The sequence below is a fragment of the Zingiber officinale genome, unplaced genomic scaffold (assembly GCF_018446385.1).
Source record: "Zingiber officinale cultivar Zhangliang unplaced genomic scaffold, Zo_v1.1 ctg110, whole genome shotgun sequence".
Classification (NCBI taxonomy): Eukaryota; Viridiplantae; Streptophyta; class Magnoliopsida; order Zingiberales; family Zingiberaceae; genus Zingiber; species Zingiber officinale.
The window spans coordinates 120,797-139,852 of NW_024589812.1; the positions used below are offsets into that span (position 1 = coordinate 120,797).

At 38.0% G+C, this 19,056-nt stretch overlaps 2 protein-coding genes across 2 annotated transcripts; both read left to right on the top strand.

Annotated features, from left to right (window-relative positions):
• Positions 1–3,233: 3,233 nt before the first annotated feature.
• On the top strand, positions 3,234–3,934 carry LOC122035793 (probable aspartic protease At2g35615). Its single transcript, XM_042594898.1, has 2 exons — positions 3,234–3,563; positions 3,722–3,934. The coding sequence occupies exons 1-2, from the start codon at positions 3,234–3,236 to the stop codon at positions 3,932–3,934; spliced, it is 543 nt and encodes a 180-aa protein (XP_042450832.1).
• A 45-nt stretch (positions 3,935–3,979) lies between these two features.
• LOC122035794 (aspartic proteinase nepenthesin-2-like) lies at positions 3,980–4,555 on the top strand. The gene has a single exon (XM_042594899.1). The coding sequence runs from the start codon at positions 3,980–3,982 to the stop codon at positions 4,553–4,555; it is 576 nt and encodes a 191-aa protein (XP_042450833.1).
• Positions 4,556–19,056: the final 14,501 nt, after the last annotated feature.

The window sequence follows — 19,056 nt, forward strand, 5'->3', positions numbered from 1 at the left end:
TCACCATTTTTTTTAATAACCTATCATATCCTACTTGTTGTAGGATTGGATGACGATGAATGTACTAGGTTTGAGTAAGATGTGAGATGTGTTGGATTTAAATGTGTTGGTTTTGAGTAGGATGTGTTGTTTTTGTGAAGGAATTATTTTAGAGTAATTCATGATACTTTAAATGAATAATGTAATTGTTTTTGAATATATTGTGGATGGTTTGGGAATTGTTTGTTGAATTATTTGTAGATGTTTTTGATCTTGTTTGTGAATTGTTTGTGGATGTTTTTGAATTGTTTATGAATGTATCATGAATTGCTTGTCAATGATGATGGTTTGTGAATGTTGAATGTATAATGAATGGTTTCTAACGTTGTATCGTAATGCCAGATTGAAATTAGGATGTAAACAAGATTTAAATCGTGGAATTTAGGGGGTGCTGTCAAAATTTTATTGTAAATTAGCAACCAAAATAAAAAATCATCATTGAATTTTACCCTAATTTAGCGACGACATCTTATTTTCATCGCCAAATTAGCTATGGACATAAAAAATGGTAGATAAATTATCGATAGTTTTTTTTATTTCCATCTCTAATTTCAGGACGCTAAATAAAAAAAATCCATTGTTGAATTTTTCCCTAATTTAGAGACAAAAATAAAAATCCATCTTTTGAATTTTATTTCTGTCACTAAATTAATGATAGATATAAAAAAGTGGTGATTAAATTAGCGATGAAAATATTATTTTTAATTTATTTCGCTAAATTAGCGATGGAAATAAAAAAAGACGTCGATAATATAGCAACCGCTTTTTTTGTCTCTAATTTAGGGATTGAAGTAAAATACTTATCGCTAAATTTAGCGCTGAAACGAAAATTTCAATCGCTAAGTGATGTCAACAACCAAAAATATTACGAATGAAATTTTCAATTGCTAATCAAAGTTTTCCTTGTAACTCGTAGTGACAAATACTGAATGCGTCAAATACAATTTTCGGTTGCTAATCAATGTTTTCCTCACTAATGTTTTCCTCGTAGTGTCGTATGCCACCGCCATGTCTTTAAACATCCTTCTCTTTTATTTTTTTCCTCTTCTTTCTCATTTCCTTCTTCACTTTCTCTTCTTCAATGGTAGTAAACCTACAATTTTTTCTTCTCCTATTCTCAAGCACAAGAGCACTCTTTTGTTTTCCTTTCTCTTCTCTAGCAAGTAAGAAATGCAGCATCAACTGCTGCCCTCTTCTAGCAACAAGAGCAACCCTCACATATTCTTCCTCTTCTCGTATTTTCTAGGGTTTTGTTAGCATCGTAAGAGTAGTCCTATTTTGTCTTGCTTTGCTCTCTTTGAATCATTGTTAAGTTCACTGAATCTAGTCGAGGAAGCTAATGAAGAAGCTCAAGTTCTCGTCTTTTGGTTCTTCTTCCATATCTTCTCTTTTCTTCTCTGTTTTTAAAAAACAACGGTCTTCTTTTTTATTTTCTTTTTCTATAGAAAATTTCTTTACAAGCATCTTTTTTTTTTCCTTTGCCTAATCGCAATAATAACTAGAGAAGTAAGTTATTCCTTTATTCTTTAATGTTTCATTATTGAAATTCATATTTCATTAATTGAAAGAGAGTTATAAAATATAAACTTTATTTTATTATGTTGCTAGTTATCATTATTATTTAGATTGGAATGAAAGTCATATATGTAGCAATGCTAAATATTATGACAAAGTGATATCACAATTGATTTTTTTTTTTTAAGTCATAAACTACAAGGATCGATAGATCATTGTTTCAACTAGAATTAATTAAGGGTTAAAGCCAAAATTTTTAAATTTAAGTTCGTTTTTAGCTCTTTAAATTTAAAATTTAAGATTTTGAATTGTGAAAATTCACCTACATTAATCTATATATATATATCTTAAAAATATTTTTGAGTTTTTAAAGTTAACTCGAGTTCTTCACACGAATCATCTTTTCAAGGAGTTAGCACATGCGCTTCAAGTACCGAAAGAAGAGGAATTAGGTCTCAAGGGCTCACTGATGCTTATAATCCCTCCTTTAATTTAAGGAAAGGTTTCTAAGCCGGCCGACATTGTCCACTACAGACCACGATGCAAATGAGTGAGAGGCAGACCAAGACCTAGACTGACTTTTGAGCGCCAAATAATTTTATTTTGTGTTGAATTAATTTTGTTTATTTATTGAATTTAGTCCTGCCACTATTATAGTGGCAGGACTAAATTCAATAAATAAACAAAATTAATTCAACACAAAATAAAATTATTTGGCGCTCAAAAGTCAGTCTAGGTCTTGGTCTGCCTCTCACTCATTTGCATCGTGGTCTGTAGTGGACAATGTCGGCCGGCTTAGAAACCTTTCCTTAAATTAAAGGAGGGATTATAAGCATCCGTGAGCCCTTGAGACCTTGTTTATTTATTGAATTTAGTCCTGCCACTATTCTGAATAGTGGCAGGACTAAATTCAATAAATAAACAAAATTAATTCAACACAAAATAAAATTATTTGGCGCTCAAAAGTCAGTCTAGGTCTTGGTCTGCCTCTCACTCATTTGCATCGTGGTCTGTAGTGGACAATGTCGGCCGGCTTAGAAACCTTTTCTTAAATTAAAGGAGGGATTATAAGCCAGGTGTAAATTTTCCAGGCGGGCTACAAATCCTGGCTCCGCTAGTGACTATTCATACGTATTGATCTATATAGGAGCAACATTTGATAATGGAGGTTGGTTAGTAGATATCTAGTAAGTATCAGGCCAATCCACATTATTTGAGGAATCTCCATTATCAGCAATGAGAAAATAACTTGGAGGCATGCTCCATGGATTATGAATGCATCAAATACAATTAAAACAATTTAATTAAACTTGGAATGAGATCAAAGTTCCTTCCAAATAAATATCAATTAGTCAGAAGGAGTTGAAGAACACTTACACTTGTTTCCTTTTAGAATCAATTAATTATATAATAAGCAATTAAAGATATTTTTTCCATTTCGAACTTGATTTGGACCATTAATCTAATTGATGAGATGCCTAACTCCCATTAATTTCCAATTATACGCTTAGATTTTTCTTTAAGTTAAATGCGGTTCCAAATCTCACTTCCTTCCAAATTTTATTCAATCAATCTTATCATTAATTCCCATTAATTAAACTTCTTTATTCTCCCGTTGAATCTCTCTATAAATTCACGGACTAGTTGAAAATGTGTATATCTTCATTAATATTATATCAATGGCGGCCATTAGTATCTTCTTCCGCCTCCTCCTACTGATCTCCTTCGTGCCAGCACTTGTCCCGCAGGACACTATCTTCGACGTCGAGCTAGTCCACCGCGACTCCCCGAAGTCGCCACTGTTCAACAGCTCGATGACACCCTTCGATCGCCTGCAGGCTGCCGTCGTCCGCTCGGTCAACCGAGCTAGCTACTTGGACAACCGCATCGACATGAAGACCTCCATCAACATAGAGCTCGGCTTGCGTTATGATGACGGGGAATTCTTGATGCGGTTCAGGATGGGCACGCCAAACTCGCAATCTATGTGGGGGGCATCGTTGACACTGGTAGCGACCTAAACTGGGTCAATTGCGTTGGCTGCCAATGCTTCAAGAAGAAGACCACCACCCTATTCAATCCTAACGCATCCCTCTCCTACAAGAAGTTATCTTGCTTTTCCGATGAGTGCAGGAGCTTTAGACTGGGTCATTGCAATGATGATCAGATATGCCAGTACCATGCCACCTACGGTGACGGCTCCAACATTGACGGAATTTTCTCCTCGGAAACCTTTAGTTTCACCTCGTTAGGTACAAACCAAAATACCTTCATTCCAAATATGGTATTCGGTTGCAACTTCCGGTCCTTGCACATCCAAATTGACGACCCCGGCAGCTTCATTGGGTTGGGCCCCAGGTCGCCGTCTCTGATCCATTAGCTCGCCCCTAAGTACATTAGTAAGTACTTCTCCTACTGCTTGGACATGCTCCGTGGGGGAGATGCCAGCAGGCTCTTCTTGGGACGTGGCAAACAGATAGTCACCGGAAAGACGACGGTCACGCCGCTCATGACGCAAGATGGCTTCAACGCCGTGCAACTTAACACCATCTCAATCCCGGATGAGTTCGACATCTTGCTTACTAGGAGGTCCAAGTTGGGGGCCGGCAACATCATCTTCGACTCTGGCACTGTCATGACCATGCTCAACACTCAAGTGGTGGACCAGTTGGTGAGGGCATTGACGGATTACATTAGCTTGCCGACTGTGAAGACGGGCGAATACAAATTGTGCTTCAATGTGTCCTCGACAGAGCAAGAAGAGCAGCTGCCAGGGTTGTGGTTCTCGTTTGCTGGGACATTGGGGAACTTCAGGGTGAGCCCTGATAACTTGTTTAGGTGGTATAGTGATCAAGTGAAATGCATGGTGATACTAGGAACGAGTGGTACACAGATCTTTGGGAATATTATGCAGCCAGATGTTTTGGTTGGGCATGATCTAGATAAAATGGAATTGACCATTATAGATAAAAGGTGCATCGATTTATACAATCCCCAATAAGCATGTATTATGTATATGAAGTGCTAAGTTGAGCATTCAAATTTATATTTATAGTCATAAATCAAGGAATTTCAATAAAAGGAAATGTGCATTTATTTTTTTAATTATTTAATTATATAATGTAATTAACTAGAAGTAGTCTGATTAAATATAATTTTCTTTCTATATGTCATTTAAATGATACAAATTAACTTTACATGTTACTTTTAAATAATAGGAGGTGTTTGAAATTTTATATTAAGGTTCGACATGCCCCGTGGCCACCTTCTTTTCCTCACCGTGCCCTCAACACCATGTTTTCATAGTCGTTGTCGTAGCCACCGGCGATCTTACAGCCGCCCTTCCTTCTCGAACATGAAACTAACCTCCCTCAAGAAAGCATCACTGCGAGGTAAAATACTAATAATTGATTTTCATTTATTAAATGATTAATTGATTATAGTGTTGATTGACTAAGATTAATTATAGTAGTAATTGAATTGACAATTTTTTTTTTTTAGTATCCAAGCCTTCATCTTAATTAATCTGGATGACTAGTCCAGTCTAACGGAAGTTCTCCATCAACCATCTCAGTAAATCAGAGAAGTTCACATGTGTTATGCTACCGCAAGTGCACGGTTGTTATCAAGTAATAAAAAAGTGATCCCACGAGGATTGATTATAAGTAATAAATATCTCTCATGGAGAATTAGCTAAACAATCGTTGGTTGCAAGTTACGGGCTAAGTAAAGAGAAGTAAGACTGAGAAGAGGAAAGAGAGAAAGAAACTTGGTTTGGGGAAATATTCTATGTGTTCGGTTTCATTGTGATATTTATCAATGTATTATGGTTGACCAATTGTCTATCCTCAATTCATATACACTTGTAAGAAGTTAGATTTATTACTGGCTCTCTCCTACAGTGATTAAGTCAGCAAGTTATTTGGATCAATATCCCTTTCTATTAAATAGGAATGATTTTTATGAAGTATGATAACAGGTTATCCCTGTCACTAGGGCTCCTCCATCATAAATCACAAGAACACACTCATATTCAATAACCATAGAGATAAAAATAACAATTACGTACAATTCCCTACGTCCTTGTGGGCAATTACTTCTCATTTCAATGTGATGCTCTAGACGTCTGAAAACGAGTTACTTTTGTAACTAAGGTCCCTCGGTCATACAATCTAAGACACCCCCCCCTACAGGATCAATAATTATACACAACCATTCAATTAAACATGAGAATTAAGTTCAAACACCATGCATACACATAAGATCAAATAGATACAAGACATGATAATGTCATCTAGATAGAAAATTAGCATATCCACGAGTTCTTACATCAATCAACACCACAATTACTTCCTTAATCCTAGAACAATAGATCTACTCCATGGCAAGAAGAAAAATATCCAAAGACATAAGAATTACAAGCATCAAAATTCAACTAGAAGAAGAAGAGAGAAGAAGCTTATCCAATTGTGTAGAGTGATTTTCAGATCTAATCCTTTGCTTTCGGAGTCGATGAGGTGATGGAAATGACTTCGGATCATCTAACAAAGCTCGAGAAGGATGTAGATTAGCACCAAGATTGATCTCCCAAAGGGAGAACCTTCCTCCCCTTGGAAAGGGGAAGAGATCCCATTAAATAGTGTTTGGCATGGGCCTGGCATGGCCCGTGCCACGGCCGTGTGGCATCCACATGACCAGCGCCTTCTTGGCCTCGGATCAGGTGACACGGCTATGTGGGTTCACATGGTCGTGTTCTACTTTGTCTCTGGATTGGTGGCACGACTATGTGGATTAACACTGCCATGTTCTGCTCCTCCTCTGGTAGGTCACACAGTCACGTGACTTCACACGACCATGACCATTTTCTTCTCTGCTTCTTTGGCAGGGCCGTATGGAATCACACGGCCAGAGTCTTTTGTCTTCGTTTGTTCTTCGGATCATCTATGAGCGTCGTTTTCACTCCAAGAGTGGCTCCTGTCAATAGAAAAGCATACAAAGAATAAATCTATGATAAAAAAGATTAATTATGCTAAGAATATGACAAGAGGTATAAAAATACACAGATCAAACATAAATAAAGTATGTGAATGCACATCAAAGCATGCATAAAAGTGTATATAATCTACGTACATCAAGATGAAGACCCATCCTGATAGCCAGCGTTCTCGGATCCGCTTACAATTACTTAATTGATTTGATGTAATTAGTGAAATTGATTAATTAATGTTGTGATTGTCCGTTTAACAGATTAATCAATTAATTACTAAGTATTGATTCAGGAGATTAATCTAACTTAGGATTAACCGTTATTAATGAATTTAAATAATTAATTAATTAAATTTTGATTTTTTTGTTAATGAAATGATTAATTAGTGACAATTAATGATTTATCATTCACTGGATAGATGGTTAATTCATAATTTAGTCAAATAAATTATTTCAATGAATGGTTTGGATTATATAATCAATTGAAATAAATATATCTCATAAATTAATTAACTAAGCTTAGTTGATTTATTGAGTTGCTTACCTATAAATTAATTTAGATAACTTAATTAAGAGATGGGTGATCTAGATTTGAATTATTTAATCAAGTAATTCGATATTTATCACAATCTAATTATTTAATATTTATCCATGAGAATAAATTGTTGATAAAATTAATAATTGAGACTTAACTATGTCAAAGGATTAATTAATAGATTAATTAATGAATAAATAGAATTTGAATATTGATTAATAAATCCTTAGATTCTTCATATTCTTTACTCGTAGGATTCAAGCTTGAGGCAGACCTTTGACTTAAAAATGATAAGGATATTCTCAGTGTCTTACTTGAAATTTTGATGGCCTGAGTTGAACTCCGCCTGAGTAGCTGGTAACTCCGATTCCTTGGTGGCTAAGGTAGTAAGCGATTACTAGGCCCGAGCGTAACACGTTCCACTCAACATCTTGAGCCACTAACTCAAAACTTTGGCAACTAACTCGGCGTCATGAGTAGCTTTTTGCTCCTTTAGTTGAGAGGATAGGCGGTTAGATTATGCAATTTTTTCATCCAGCTTTGCCTTTATATTCGCCTGGATGGTTGTCTCCGACTAAAGTTTAGCTTTGGCGGTGTCCAGGGCTATCTTTAAGTTGATTGCCTTCTCAAGTTCGGTATTGGCCAATCAACGAACCTCTTGGAGCTGAGTGTCTTGTTCACTCAACCGCTTAGAGGAAGGAGATGTAGCAGCCTCAGAGATTTTTTGTTTCAGCAATTCATTTTCCTGCGCCAGGGAGTACAATTGTTGGGCGGTGCTCATCTCAATCACTCAGCTCTAAAGGAAAGGACAAACAACATTTGAAACGCCCAATGTGGGAAGTGGTAGGTTAAAATACTTCACCTTGGTTTGTACAAAGGTGTATTCATTTGCTAACTCCCTAGGACTTAGCTTGCTGAGCTGATTTCCAGCTTCCTCCCAGGCCTTTGTTAAACGACCCTTAGAAGTATTTGGCCGGTCGGGGTCATCTAGGGAGAAGTCATGGCCTGCGCGGACGGTACATCAAAAGCAGCTAAAAATTGGTGGGGTCGTCTCTGCCCAGTAGCGCCCGAAGGAGTCTTCGTCCGCGGAGATATGATGAAGGCGGGATATATCGACTTGTCCAGTAGGGAGATCACCTCTTATGTTCAAGCAGGATCCGACGTGGGGCTAGTAGAAGGAAGAGCGGGCAGGGTCCTCTTGAGCGATTTCCCTTGTAATTCCTCCTGGATGGGCTCTTCTTGGGAGAGAGATATTTGAGTGGAAGGCCTTTCACTGTACGGTACTTCAGCAGTGGTGCTTGTCCTTTGGGGACCTGGGCATGGACAAGCCTACGCCTCTTGTGTCTCTTAAGGGGACCTGCCTCCCCCTCCAAAGGAGAACCCGTGGATAATGGAACTGAAGTGGCAGGCAACTCTTCAGAGGCGCCGACCACACTGGACTCAGCCGCTCCACTAGCAGGGGCGATTGGTTATAGGCCTCGCTCAGCCTGTAGTTCTCACTCCTTAACATGGATCGCCTCCTCTTCTAGGTAGATTGGCTCATCGATCAGAATAAAGAAAAGGACATTCATTGCATAAAATAAAGAATATCTTAGTTAGTGATAATGTAGTGACCAAGTTATCAAAGTTTATAGAGAGAGTCGGGAAGCCTCTTTTGGATAGGACTCAAGCCAAACAAGTGTAGGAGGCCTTCGCATAACCACCAATGGATCTTAAACCGTTGGATTCTTAGTATGGGGGAAGTACGATATGTAAGTAGCATCATGCTTGTAATTCCCTATGTTAGGAAGGGGAGGAAGGGAAGATTGTCATTCAGTAGACCAATAACGCGAGCTCAGGCATTTCAAGGAAAAAGAAGTGTGACTTTCAACTCTTGTTCGAAGAAGGCATGTCTTCAAAGAACACCGACTTCGGACGAGATTGTAAAAGGAAAATGCCCGATTCTGATTTTATGGAATAAGAAAATAGAAAGAAATTTTGGGGTGTAGTGGGAATACGAAACAAGCGAAATAAAATGAATGTACCACACAGGGCCCGGATGGCATTCAGGGTGAATTGTTGTAGAGGGATATTGATGTTAGAGTGTATACTAAAAGTCTAGCTTTTTGTATAAACATATAAGAATCACATTGGTCAAATGTCTGTATTTATGCTAAGTGTAGTTATCCATTTAATTTATATTGAAGATAACATGGTATGAGGAGGCACACAGAAGTTCATGTTATCAGTTCCTTATAAATTATAAATAGTTGTTCACAACCAAGATGGAATGGGACAAACCATTGGAGTGGTTTTAGTGTAATTAGGTATTAGTTTATCTTGACTAATAAATTACACTAGTACACTATGAGTGTATTGAGCAGGACCATTTGAGGTAGTATCTTTTTATACTGGCTATATAAAAGAACAATACCTCTGTTATTATGAAAGTGTGTGCTCTTAATCATGATATAATAACAAGCACATATACTTAATAATTATTTCTTTGATTTATCAAAGGGTGTGATTTAGCTCGTTAAATCAATAGGCCCGATAAGTTGGGAAATGATATTATTTATATGGTGTGTTATTGATTATAGAATGAAACTGTGTCCTAGTAATCTAGGTTGATGATGCCCCCTTGAGGAACTCATAAGGATTGTCATGTAAACCCTACAGGTGGACCTAGTCCGGCATGACAATGAAGTTGAGTGGTACTACTCTTGGAGTTAGATATTAAATAAGTGAGTTGTTAGTAACTCATTTAATTAATGGACATTCGATATCTTAAACACAGTGAGACTAACTCACTCATGATAAGAAGGAGCTCATATAGTAATATGGGATTGGTGCGGTAGTTCAATAATAACTCTTTAGTGGTATGAGTTATTATTGATGAATTCGAGTTGGGTGTTCGGGGCGAACACAGGAAGCTCAAATTCATCAGGAGACTGAAACCAATTCCTCCTCTCGGTCCCTATCGTAGCCTCTTATTTATAAAGTCTTATACCCACCCAAACCCACCTTCTTACCCATCCTTAGGTGGCTGGCCAAGCCAAGCTTGGAGTCCAAGCAAGGGCCGGCCAAACCAAGCCTTGGATGGAATTAAGATGTGGCCGGCCTAGCTTGGAACCCAAGCTTAGGTGGCCGGCCACAATAAAAATAAAAGGGATTTTAATTTTAAAATCTTTCCTTATGTGGAAGTCATGATTTAAAAGAGAGTTTTAAAATTAAAATTTTCCTTTTATAGTTTCTACAAAGGATTAGAAGAAAAGTTTGATATCTTTCCTTATTTGTAGTTAAAAGGAAGATTTTAATTTTGAGAGTTTTAAAATTAATTTTTTTCTTTTATAGTTTTTACACAGGATTAAGAGAAATATTTGATATCTTTCCTTATTTGTAGTTAAAAGGAAGATTTTAATTTTTGGAGAAAACTTTTCTTAATTATAATCATCCACATGTTTTAATAGAGAGATTTTAATTTATAAAAGTTTCCTTTTATAACCAACTATGAAGGGAATTTTAAAAGAGAAATTTTTATTTTAAAAATTTCCAGAAACAAATTAGGAAGTTTTAATTTTGTGTTTAAAACTTTTCTTTTTTGGAGGACTTGTAGTGGTCGACCATTGAAAGGTTTATAAGGAAGTTTTTTATTAAATTTTCCTTCTTAAACATTGGCAAGGAAAATAAGGAAATTTTAATTATAAAACTTTCCTTATTTGCCAAGACCAAGGAATATAAAAGAGATGGTAGAGGTGTCTCACCCAACAACACATCTATTATTGCTCTCCTCTCTTCCTTGGTGGTGGCCGACCCTCATCCTTCCTCTCCTCCTTTTCTTCTTTGGTAGCCAGCGACATCAACTCTCAAGGAGATTTTGGTTGACGAATTTAGCTTGGAGAAGAAATAGAGAAAGGAGGCTTTGTTTCTTAGCATCCCTTGGAGCTTGGTTGGTGGCTGAAGTTCTTCATCTCAAGGAGATTGTTGGTGGCCGAAACTTGCAAGGAGAAGAAGGAGGCTTGGATGGATTCTCATCTCGGTAGATTGTCGCCCACACGACGCCCGAGATAAGAAGAGGAATACGATAGAAGATCGTGAGGTCTATAAGCTACAAAAGGTATAACTAGTTATTAGTTTCCGCATCATAACTAGTTTATTCTTTTGTTTAGATCTTGAAATACCAAACACAAGAGGATGATGATTCTAGGCTATCAAATTTATGTTTCGATTTTGTGTTTCTTTTGTTTTTTGATCTTGTGATTCGATTGTTCTTAATGGTTAAACCTAGGGTCACTATAAGGAGATTAAATATTGAATTTTGTTGAAAGGCTTTATCTAGGAAGTGGTGGATGATCCCATACCCAAGAAGGCCTAGTGCCTCGCCATGTTTAACCTGGAAGCCAATCTCTGAAATAAATATTTAATCAAATTTATAACATAGGTGGATTTGGATTAATAATGTTAAGCATCGTTTGCGATCCAAGTCTAAACCTCTAAGAATAGATAAGTTGAATTTGGAATCAATAATATTAAGTTTTGTTTGCGATTCCAAATTTAATTTCTAAAGAACACAATAGGTTGTTAGGAAAGGTTCAGGACTTGTACAAAATTTTTATATAGGGGAACCAGTACGATATTCCGGGTAGCAACCAACAGTTGAAGTATTGACTCACCTCCAACAAGAATGAAGGGATAGAAAAATGAAGGCCATCTGCTAACTGGTTTGTAAAAAAGATGATGTGATTATTAGGAGGGTGATGAGGATGGGTGTTTGGAGAAGGGATGAAAATTTGATAGCTCTTAGGGATTTCATACCGATCACAAATGTAAGTTTTTTCAGCGACATCAAAGGCCGAAAAGGTCAGGGTGTACCAAGGGATGAAGGATTCTTCTGCCATGAGAAAATAGGAAATAAGGAGAGAATGAAGGACTTACTGATGGCCAAAGGGGAAAGAGAGAAGAACACCACAAGTGAAAGGTTGTCGGAAAGAAGATTGGAGAAGACAAAACACAAAGTGACAATAACAGAGAGCGGTTAGGGTTTTTATAAAGTATAATTTAATTATTGTCATTGGATGGAGAGGGCATGTAATGGATTGTTGATCTGTATGAAGAGAGAGACTGTTTAGCTATATGAGGAGACGTGCGTTAGAAGTCATTTTAGAAAATAAAAAGGGGGGGGGTCATGTGACATCAACCCATAAATAAGCATTTATGATGGAGGTGACAGCCAAATCATTCCTTTATCCAGGCACCTCTACAACTAGGCAAGAGAAATCTCGATAGATCGTGAAAGCCAGGTAGAAGTATTTGGTAGATCTTGAGGACCCGATAACGAATCCTTGGTGGGCCGATCCAATGTTGAGTCTTGGCGAGTGAAGTCAGGTGGAGAAAACCCTAAAGGGAGGTAACTCTAGGTTCTGGCGAGTGATGCTAGATGGAAAAAAATCTTAGGCGGAGGCAACCTTAGGTAACGAGAATTCTAAGAGGAGTGAGCTCCAAGCAAGGTCACACGGTTGACCGGGCCAGTGAATCTGGATAAATCTAAGTTTAGTTTAACTATAGTGTTTGGATTACTATTATTGTTGCTAGCTAATTTAGTATTGCAGGAAAAGTCTTAGTGGATCAGGCGATCAAACACTAAGCAGAGAAAGTCCAAACAAGTATGGAGGATCAATATTTGGTAGGTAGGTTGAGGTAACAAACTGGAGGAGCGACGGTGAGGTCGTGTTCCAGAAAGGAATAAGCTTAGGTCGTTGATCCAACTGAAAAAACTAGAAAGGTTTCCAAGTTGAGATCAAGATAGTTCTACTATCAATTGCTACTCATGCATCATACTATACTGTGCTAACTTTGTTTTAGAGGAGTATTCGAACTAACTCTATTTTGTAGGATCCAGGTGGATTGGTCAACTAAACCCAAGGATCAATCGATTAAACCAAGCTGACATGCATAGAGTGATCTAGTAGAACACATTTGGAATGCAAGGGGATCGGTCGACCAAACCTAATGATCGATCGACCGAACATTAATTAGCATTGATGACAAAGCAGATTCGGATCCAAGCAAAGAAGGTAGTTTGAGGATTGGTCGATCGAACAGTGCTATCAGTCGGCCAAACCTTTAATGGCATTAATTACGTGAAGATCAGATTTGTCACTTAAGGAAATCACAGTATTCAGTTGACCAATTGAGCGTTTGGTTGATCAAACTGATCAGTCGACTGAAAGGCTTTTCGATTGACTGAACCTGGCTTATAAAAATACCTCAACATCTGAGCCGACGAGAACAATCCTCTACTGGGCATATTCACTGTTCTACTCTGCTCATGCTTCTGTCATTCAGCATGTCATCCTGCAGGTATGGTTGCCCAATAAAGATCAGACAGCACCTCCCCTATAGCAGTGACAAATGAAACATGTATACAATTCCATAAGGTTGCTCATAAGCTATCAACAACCCACACGGCTAGACATAAATATAACCATGCAGTTTATAAGAAGCCCACATGGCTGAAAGTAAACACAACCATGCAGTTGATAAAAAATCCACACGGTTGAAACAAAAAACAGCGAAATCACAAAATAACGAACGATATGTTGGAACCCCAAGGTGTTTTGATGTGATCAAACAAGTTAAATTAGGTCCTGTTTTGTCTAACCCTTGTGTCTAAGTGTGCAGGAGCTTAGGAACACAGGAAGTCGAGCGGAAGATGCGACTAGCGAGAAGGACGGCACGAGGAGAGAGTCGACGGGCTCGGTGCATCCGAGGGACGAGGTGACCACGGAAGAGTACACCGGTGGACGAGAAGAACGTGCACGGCGTTCGAGGGACGAGAAACCAGGAAGGAAGGCTGCTCGAGGAGAAGGCCGGAACTTGGGTTCGGGTGAGCCCTATTCCGGATGGCCGAGATCACTCAAACTAGTGGAGCCGGAAGTAAAGACCCGGACTGAGATATGCTAAACCGGAGCAGTGGAACCGGACCACAAAAAGTCAACAGGGTTGACTTAAGTGGTCCGGGCGCCCGGAATGATTCCGGGCGCCCTGGGCACCTTTGAGGGTCCAGGCGCCCGGAACCTAAAACTTATCCACGATGACGTGGGCATTGACTGAACATTGGGGGATAAAGTTTTATCCTCCCCAGGGCGCTCGGAACCCTTCGGGGCGCCCCGAACAGTGCTATAAATATAGCACTGATCTGCACAGATTTCTAATTCAACTTGTAATTCATTTTTCTCTGTGCTTTATTTTCTTTTGTACTGTCAACGCTGTAAGAGGCTACTCCACCCAGAGGAGAATCAGATAGTGCGCCATCTTTGCCTTGGATTAGTAATCCTCTAATTGCAAACCAAGTAAACCCTCTGCGTCTATTTTAGATTCTATTTATTTAGTCTCTGTTTTTTTAATTACAAGTTCCTTAAATTAGTTGAATATTCGAGAAAGATTTTGTGTTTATTTTTGTAGGGCAATTCACCCCTCCACTCTTGCCGGCCTCCAAAGGGACCAACAAGTGGTATTAGAGCAAGGACGCTTCAGGAGGACTAACCGCCGATCGAAGCAACGAGATGGCCGGACCAAGCATCGTTCTACTAAAATTTGAGGGGGACTTCATAGACTGGAAGCGACGTATGGAGGTATTCCTAAGAACTGATTTTGAAATTTGGTTTATTATGAAGTATGGTTTTGTAGCTCCGATGAATCAAAATGGAGAAAAAAAGAAGAAAGTCATTGGACAAAGAAAGAGCAGAATGAATTTATAGCGAATAGCCATGCGAAATATCACCTGCTGAGCGTGTTGCCGCCTCAAGAGGTCAATCACATCGCAAGCTATTCATCTGCTAAAGAACTCTGGGAGAAGTTCCTGGAACTCCACGAAGGCACGTCCAAAGCGAAGCTCGCTAGAAGAGACATCCTCCGGAACAAACTGATGAACATCCGTTTGGAAAAAGGTGAGAAGGTAACCGGTCTACATACGAAGGTAAAAGAATTAATTACTGGTCTCGAGAACCTCGGTGAAACGGTAACAAACCGGGACACCATACGCTACGCACTCAACGCATTTCCTCGAACTCCGGAGTGGACATCAATTGTCGATGCCTACTATATTTCAAAAGACCTGGAGGTAAGTACTTTAGAAGAGTTGTTTTCTACTCTTGAGTTACATGAAACCAGGTGTGCAGCTACAACAAAAGACTCAAGTAAAATAATGGCAATGAACGCAACCAAGAAGAATGAACCCGAGTCAGACTCCGAAGAAGACCAAGAAGCATATATGGTAAGGAACTTTAAAAAGTTTTTTAGATCTAATAAATTCAAAGAAATGCAGAATAAAAAGAATCCAAGAAATAGAAGAAGGATGTGTTGCTACCAGTGTCAAAAGGAAGGACACTTAAAAGAGGATTGCCCAGAACTAAAGAAGGACAAAGGCAAGATTCCCAAGAAGCACAAGATCCTAAAAGCTACTTGGGACGACACTTCATCATCTGAGTCCGAGATTCAAGAATATGCCGGGCTAGCGCTGATGGCAAGCTACGAAGGGCAAAGCACATCAGAACCTAGCATCGATGAAGGGGGAGCGACCTCAGATGAAAGCAACGAAGCAGGGGGAGATTCAGGCTTCAAGTCTGATATGGTAAGTGAGGTATGCCTCTTACCCCCTGATCAACTTTACTTTGGTATTAAGGCAATGGCTAAATCCATGTATAAATAAGAAAATAAAAATACCAAATTAGAAAATGAAATTTTAGAAACAAAAAGAATTTTGGCAAAATCATGTCTTATGGATTTAGATAAATTGAAAATTGAAAATGAAAAACTAAAAGATGAAATAGAAAGATTGAAAAAGTCTAATGGTTCAAATATTTCTACTTTTAGAAATTATAGAGGACTAAACTGGTATTATAGATTTCACCAAAATCAAATTAGAAAAATATCAAAGGCCTATGTACCTAGAAAATATTTAATTAACCCTGTAGGAAGGAACCTCTATTGGGTTCCAAAAACCTATTTAATTTAAAATTAAAATTAGACTTAGCATTTTCAGCAAGGAAATTAAACAACTAATTTCTTTATGAGACTTTGTCTAAGGAAGTGGTTGTTGCTCCAATAACCAAGAAGGCCTAGTGCCTCGCCACGACCTGGAAGCCAAAATACTGAAATCAAATGTTTAATTAACTTTCTGAAAAAAGTATTAAAGTTAGAATTAAATAATACTTAAAAGTTGTTAAACATTGGTTTTGAAAATTTTGTTTAACTTAGAAAATGTTTCTGATAAAAAAACATATTATTATTTTTGGAAATTAAAATTTTCCCCATGTTTTTAACTTAGATTTTTTTTTAGAAAATTCCTACATTGCAAATTTAAAAAAAAAATTGCCTTAGAAAATTCTTTTTCTTAGAAATTTTTTTAACTTGACTCAGAAAATTTTTTTTGCCTTAGAAATTTTTTTATAAAAATTGCCTTACATTTTTTTAAAATTTTTTTTAAGGTATCTATTCTGTTGCACAAAATTTTGTTTTACTTAGAAATTTTTCCAATTTGCCTTAGAAATTTTTTCCTTATGAATATTTTAAACTTAGAATTTTTTTTCACACTTAAGATTTTTTTTGAGAACTTATCTTAGACTTGTTTAGGAACCCCATTTTTTTATGTGATCAAAGGGGGAGAAGTATGTTAAGTCTAGGGGGAGGTACAATTTTTTAATTGAAAAATCTTTAGACTTATTTGCAAATTAATTGCAAATTAACTGTTTTTATTGCATTTGTTTACCCTATCTAAACTTGGGTTGCTCACATAAAAAAGGGGGAGATTGTTGGAACCCCAAGGTGTTTTGATGTGATCAAACAAGTTAAGTTAGGTCCTGTTTTGTTTAACCCTTGTGTCTAAGTGTGCAGGAGCTTAGGAACATAGGAAGTCGAGCGGAAGACGTGGCTAGCGAGAAGGACGGCACGGGGAGAGAGCCGACGGGCTCGGTGCGTCCGAGGGACGAGGTGACCGCAAAAGAGTACACCGGTGGATGAGAAGAACGTGCGCAGCGTTCGAGAGACGAGAAACCGGGAAGGAAGGCTGCTCGAGGAGAAGGCCGGAACTTGGGTTCGGGTGAGCCCTATTCCGGATGGCCGAGATCACCCAAACTAGTGGAGCCGGAAGTAAAGACCCGGACCGAGATGTGCTAAACCGAAGCAGTGGAACCGGACCACAAAAAGTCAACAGGGTTGACTTAAGTGGTCCGGGCGCCCGGAACCCAAAACTTATCCATGATGACGTGAACGTTGACTAAACGTTGAGGGATAAAGTTTTATCCGCCCAGGGCGCTCGGAACCCTTCGGGGCGCCCCGAACAGTGCTATAAATATAGCACTGATCTGCACAGATTTCTAATTCAACTTGTAATTCATTTTTCTTTGTGCTTTATTTTCTTTTGTACTATCAACGCTGTAAGAGGCTATTCCACCTAGAGGAGAATCAGATAGTGCGCCATCTTTACCTTGGATTAGCAATCCTCTGATTGCAAACCAAGTAAACCCTCTGTGTCTGTTTTAGATTCTATTTATTTAGTCTCTGTTTTTTTTAATTACAAGTTCCTTAAATTAGTTGAATATCCGAGAAAGGTTTTGTGTTTATTTTTGTAGGGAAATTCACCCCTCCCCTCTTGCCGGCCTCCAAAGGGACCAACACGTAAAACCATAAAATAACTAACTACGAGTCGGCTCGGCTTGACACTACAACATCAAACCAAATAAAAGAAACCATAAAGCTAAACTCCAAGTCCTCATCAAGTTATTACAATACCAAATTCACAAATTCAAAGAATAAATAAAACAGCAAACAAAACTAGAAAACTGTCCTCAAATGTGACATGAGGGTGGCAGTCAGGATCCTCCAAGTGTCATGGTATCATCTGTTAGTTAGAGCCCTAGAGCCAATCATATGATGATTGTTGTATGGACTCGATGTATCATATTCCTATATACTAATAAATACATTTCTTTATGATTATTATACTTACTTGTATTGGTGCCAAATAACTAAGTATAATAGCATCCTTGAGTAGAAGGTTCTTATCTATATCAATTGATTGGTTGAATTGATAGTGAGGTGATATAGAGAACACTACTCTTAATCATTCCTAGTCAAATATTAACATTCAGGGACAATGTTAATGCGATGAGACTAGCATGTAGGTCAACTCGATGACTTGATCTCATAAGTCATGGATATAGAGATATCAAGTTGACACATGGGTATGCATTGGAGAATGTATACTGAATGACCCGCCATGAGAAAGTATCATGGATCATTATATGAGTGTCATATACTTTCTCATGTGACTATTAGTATGAATATGAGTCCTTGGACCTGAAGTCACCATGGTTCCCTACATAAGGAGTTGCATACTTTGGCTTCGTCAAACGTCACCCGTAACTGGGTGGACTATAAAGGCGATTACTAGGTATGTAACAAATTATGCGGAGGGATGTGAGTAATGTAGATGAGATCTATCCCTCATATATGACGGGAGTGACATCATGATTCTTGATAGAGTGAGACCACTAAGTGCATGACCATGCCCAAATGAGTCAATATAAGATATTGAGCTCATTTGATTAGAGTGAGTCTACTTGGAGTTCAAGAAATAGATTAATTAGAGGATGACACGGTCTATGTCTCAATTTAATCAATCTAGATGTCAAGGATAGAAGGGCATTATCATATATTGTGAGAGTCACAATTAGTAGTCACAAAGGTGATGTTGGATCTCAACATTCTTGTAACTTGGGTAGTAATGATGTGTTGCTAGATACCACTCATTACTTATATTTCTAAATGGGTTTAGGAGCATCAACATTACAAGAACCTATAGGGTCACACACAAAGGGCAATTAGATGGAGAATAGGTTCATATGATGGACTAAGAGGATTAGGTTCATGTGATGAATCAAATTGGATTAAGAGTAATCCAAATTAGATTAATTGAGTTGGACTCAATTTGATTCATGTAT

Bases quoted from the DNA above. Each gene is read 5' to 3' on its own strand.
- LOC122035793 (XM_042594898.1), top strand. From the start codon at position 3,234: ATGGCGGCCATTAGTATCTTCTTCCGCCTCCTCCTACTGATCTCCTTC. The intron at 3,564-3,721 runs GTAGCGACCTAA...AATGATGATCAG, and splicing joins GGGGGGCATCGTTGACACTG to ATATGCCAGTACCATGCCAC.
- LOC122035794 (XM_042594899.1), top strand. From the start codon at position 3,980: ATGCTCCGTGGGGGAGATGCCAGCAGGCTCTTCTTGGGACGTGGCAAA.